At 41.8% G+C, this 3,506-nt stretch overlaps 1 protein-coding gene across 1 annotated transcript; it reads right to left on the bottom strand.

The window, feature by feature from the left end:
- On the bottom strand, window positions 1–957 carry LOC104986743 (olfactory receptor 11H6-like; the record flags this gene model as incomplete). The annotated part of the gene is made up of 1 exon (XM_010837429.1): window positions 1–957. A coding segment is annotated over exon 1 (957 nt), but the record flags the coding sequence as incomplete, so codon positions are not given.
- Between the last annotated feature and the right edge of the window lie 2,549 nt (window positions 958–3,506).

The following is a 3,506-nucleotide window of genomic DNA, read 5'->3' as shown; positions in this document are numbered from 1 at the left end:
CTCTGTATTTTTAGAAATTTCTGATGCACAGAGGACTTTCTTCAATGCATCTTTCATATCTTTGTTCCGGAGGCTGTAGATCAGAGGATTAAAGAATGGGGTTGCCATGCAGTAAAACAGGGTCACAAATTTCTGTGTCCCAGGATGGCTCCTGGAGCCTGGACTCACATACATCACCATAACTGAGCCATAGAACAAGGAAACCACCAAGAAATGGGAGGCACACGTAGAAAAAGCTTTGTTCCTGCCTGAGCCAGCTGGGACCCGAAGTACAGCTCGCAAAACTAAGGTATAGGACCCAAGAATGTAGAGGAAGGTGATGAAAATGATAAGCGAGCTTACAGTGGCACAAGTTAGAGTAGTTTTGGGCACAGGGGCACAGGACAGTGCCAGCAATGGTCCCAGGTCACAGAAAAAATGGTCAATGACATTAGGGCCACAGAAAGGCACCCGAGACATAAGAACTGCAGGCATCAGTATTGATAAAAAGCCACCTGCCCAGCAGAAAACCACTAATTGGGCGCAGAGTTGATAAGTCATGATGGTGGGGTAATGCAGAGGTCGACAGATGGCAAGGAACCGATCAAAGGACATCGCAGATAGAAAGTAGCCCTCAGCCGCACACATGGAGAAGAAGAAGTAGAACTGGAGCAGGCAGCCAGCGTAGGAGATGCTCTTGGTCTGGGAGATGATGTTGGCCAGCATTTTGGGCACATCGGAACTGACATAGCAGATCTCCAGGAAGGAGAAGTTGGCCAGGAGGATGTACATGGGTGTATGGAGCTTCCGGCTTGACCACACGGCACAGATGATGGCTGCGTTCCCAAGGAGGGTCAACAGGTAGATGAGGGAGAACATGACACAGAGGAGGATCTGGATCTCCCTGCGGCAGGGGAAGCCCAGGAGAATGAACTCACTCACAGACCCAGAGCTATTAGTGGCTTCTGAGATGTGCATTCTTCTGATCTATGAAGGGAATGATCATTATATTAGCCATTTCTTTCTCTTAAAAGGTCATTTTTTATCTTCTGACTTCTATTTACTCCTTTAATACACTTTTGTGAAAGGGCTCCATATGGTTCTGAATTTAACTCATTTCCCAATGATCTAGCTTAGTCCAATGAGAGCAGAGTTCTGAGAACCCAAGTCAATATGTTACTATATGCTCCTACAGCCCTCATTGTAAGTCTCCATTTTTTTCGGAGTATAAATTTCATTGACATTGTGTAGCATAGAGTCCAGATTGTTTTCTATGTTTGCATTTACCTTAATTCTTCTTTGATGTAAAGTTTCATAAGATACACCCTCATGCTGCTGCTGCTGCTAAGTCACTTCAGTCGTGTCCGACTCTGTGTGACCCCATAGACGGCAGCCACCAGGCTCCCCCATCCCTGGGATTCTCCAGGCAAGAACACTGGAATGGGTTGCCATTTTCTTCTCCAATGCATGAAAGTGAAAAGTGAAAGTGAAGTCACTCAGTCATGTCCGACTCCTAGCAACCCTATGGACTGCAGCCTACCAGGTCCCTCCATCCATGGGATTTTCCAGGCAAGAGTACTGGAGTGGGTTGCCATTGCCTTCTCCGATACACCCTCATACATACATCTAATTTCTTTTCTCCTTGTTGGAAATAAATTTTTATTTAGAATTTTGGAAAATTCTAAGAAAAATCAAAGTTCAAATTAATATTGTAACAGATGGTAACTAGAGTTATTGTGGTGATCATTTTGTAGTGTATAAAAATGCTGAATCATGATCCTGTACACCTAAAACATATAATATTGCAAGTCAATTTGACTTCAATTTAAAAAAAATGGCCTAGCAATATTCATAGCAGAAAAGTGGAATTCAAGCCTTGTCTTCAACAAAACTAAGAAAATCATTTTATATGAATAAGAGGTAAAAGATGAATGAAGAAATATTAAAGCTTGTCATGTTGTAAAACAATTATAAATTACTATGAAGTTGAACTAAGTCAGTACAAAAAGAGTACCTTACTGTGTTGTCAGTTAACAATTTTTTAGGATATCTGTCCTCGATGGCTCTGTTAACTGAAGCAGGGTGATGAAGACATTGCCACAAATCCCATTTTAGACAGTGTCTATTAGTTTCTTAGAGCTGGTGTTTAACTTCTACTTGCTGAGCCAACAGCTAAAATGATACAGAGAAAAAAGGACTTTTGTTGGCTTCTTTCTTTTATTAGGAGATCCTGGCTCTCAAATAGAAAAATAGCAAGAGACAGATGGAGAAAACTTGTCTCTTAGCTCAGATGGCTGCAAAAGTATATTGTGCATGTACTACAGCTTTTCCTCCTTGACCCAAATTCCTATTTATGGTTAAGAAGAGTTTTAACAAGGCTACTAACTAAAGCTGGAAATCACCATCTTTGACCTGCCCTGTGTCCTAAGTTTTGGCACTTTTTATGAAAGTGAAAGTCACTCAGTCATGTCCAACTCTTTGTGACCCCATGGACTATAACATCCATGGAATTCTCCAGGCCAGAATACTGTAATGAGTAGCCTTTCCCTTCTCCAGGGGATTCTTCCCAACCCAGGGATTGAACCCAGGTTTCCAGCCTTGCAGATGGATTCTTTACCAGCTGAGCCACAAGGAAAGCCCAAGAATACTGGAGGGGGTAGCCTATCCCTTCCTCAGCAGATCTTCCTGGCCCAGTAATCGAACTGGGGTCTCCTGCATTGCAGGCGGATTCTTTACCAACTGAGCTATCAAGGAAGCTCTCTGACTTGCAGCAATTTCTGAACATTTACAAAAAAAATTGACTTCTAAGGCAGTAAGCATAACAGCAAATGCTGTTATGTATGAAGCATTTATTGTGACCATCACTTAACATTCATTATCTCAATAAATTCTACTCCGTCTCCTTTCCAGTTCTAGAGCCTTAAGAAAAAACACCTTCATATTTCTAAATGTAGCGTTGAATTTTATTGTCACTCTGAGCATGTTGATTCTAAAATCCAACTTTTTTCCCTACACAGAAGTCAGCTATATATATTAGCTGCGTCTCCTTAATGTATTTTATTCAATTTGTTCATCTGCCACTTGCCTATATCAAATTTCCACTTGTGCATGTGGAGGACTAGCCTCAGGAAAGCTGTGCTAGTGACTGAGGCTATTTACTATAGAAAAAGATTATTTACATATTTCTCACAGTCTCTCTCTATAGTATACATCAGGTACATCATTAAGATGGTGAGGCAGGTATCTTCCAAACTAGCAGCTTCCATCAAATGCCAAAGGGAGATCAAGTATAAAAAGAGTTTTGTGTTCATTCAGGAAGACTAACAGATGGGTGAGTTGAAATGAACTATAAGCTATACATCCCAGGTGGTGGGCTCATTGGAGAAGACTTTGACTGGAAATTCAGTGATTGGAAGGGATGATATGATGCTTCAAATCAGAACTATGCTATGCTATGCTATGCTAAGTCACTTCAGTCGTGTCTGACTCTGTGTGACCCCATAGACGGCAGCCTACCAGGCTCCCCT

The sequence above is a fragment of the Bison bison genome, unplaced genomic scaffold, assembly GCF_000754665.1.
Source record: "Bison bison bison isolate TAMUID 2011002044 unplaced genomic scaffold, Bison_UMD1.0 scf7180017845834, whole genome shotgun sequence".
In the NCBI taxonomy this organism is placed as follows: Eukaryota; Metazoa; Chordata; class Mammalia; order Artiodactyla; family Bovidae; genus Bison; species Bison bison.
The sequence above is the reverse complement of the archived record's forward strand: the minus strand, read 5'-3'. Positions and strand labels throughout refer to the sequence as shown.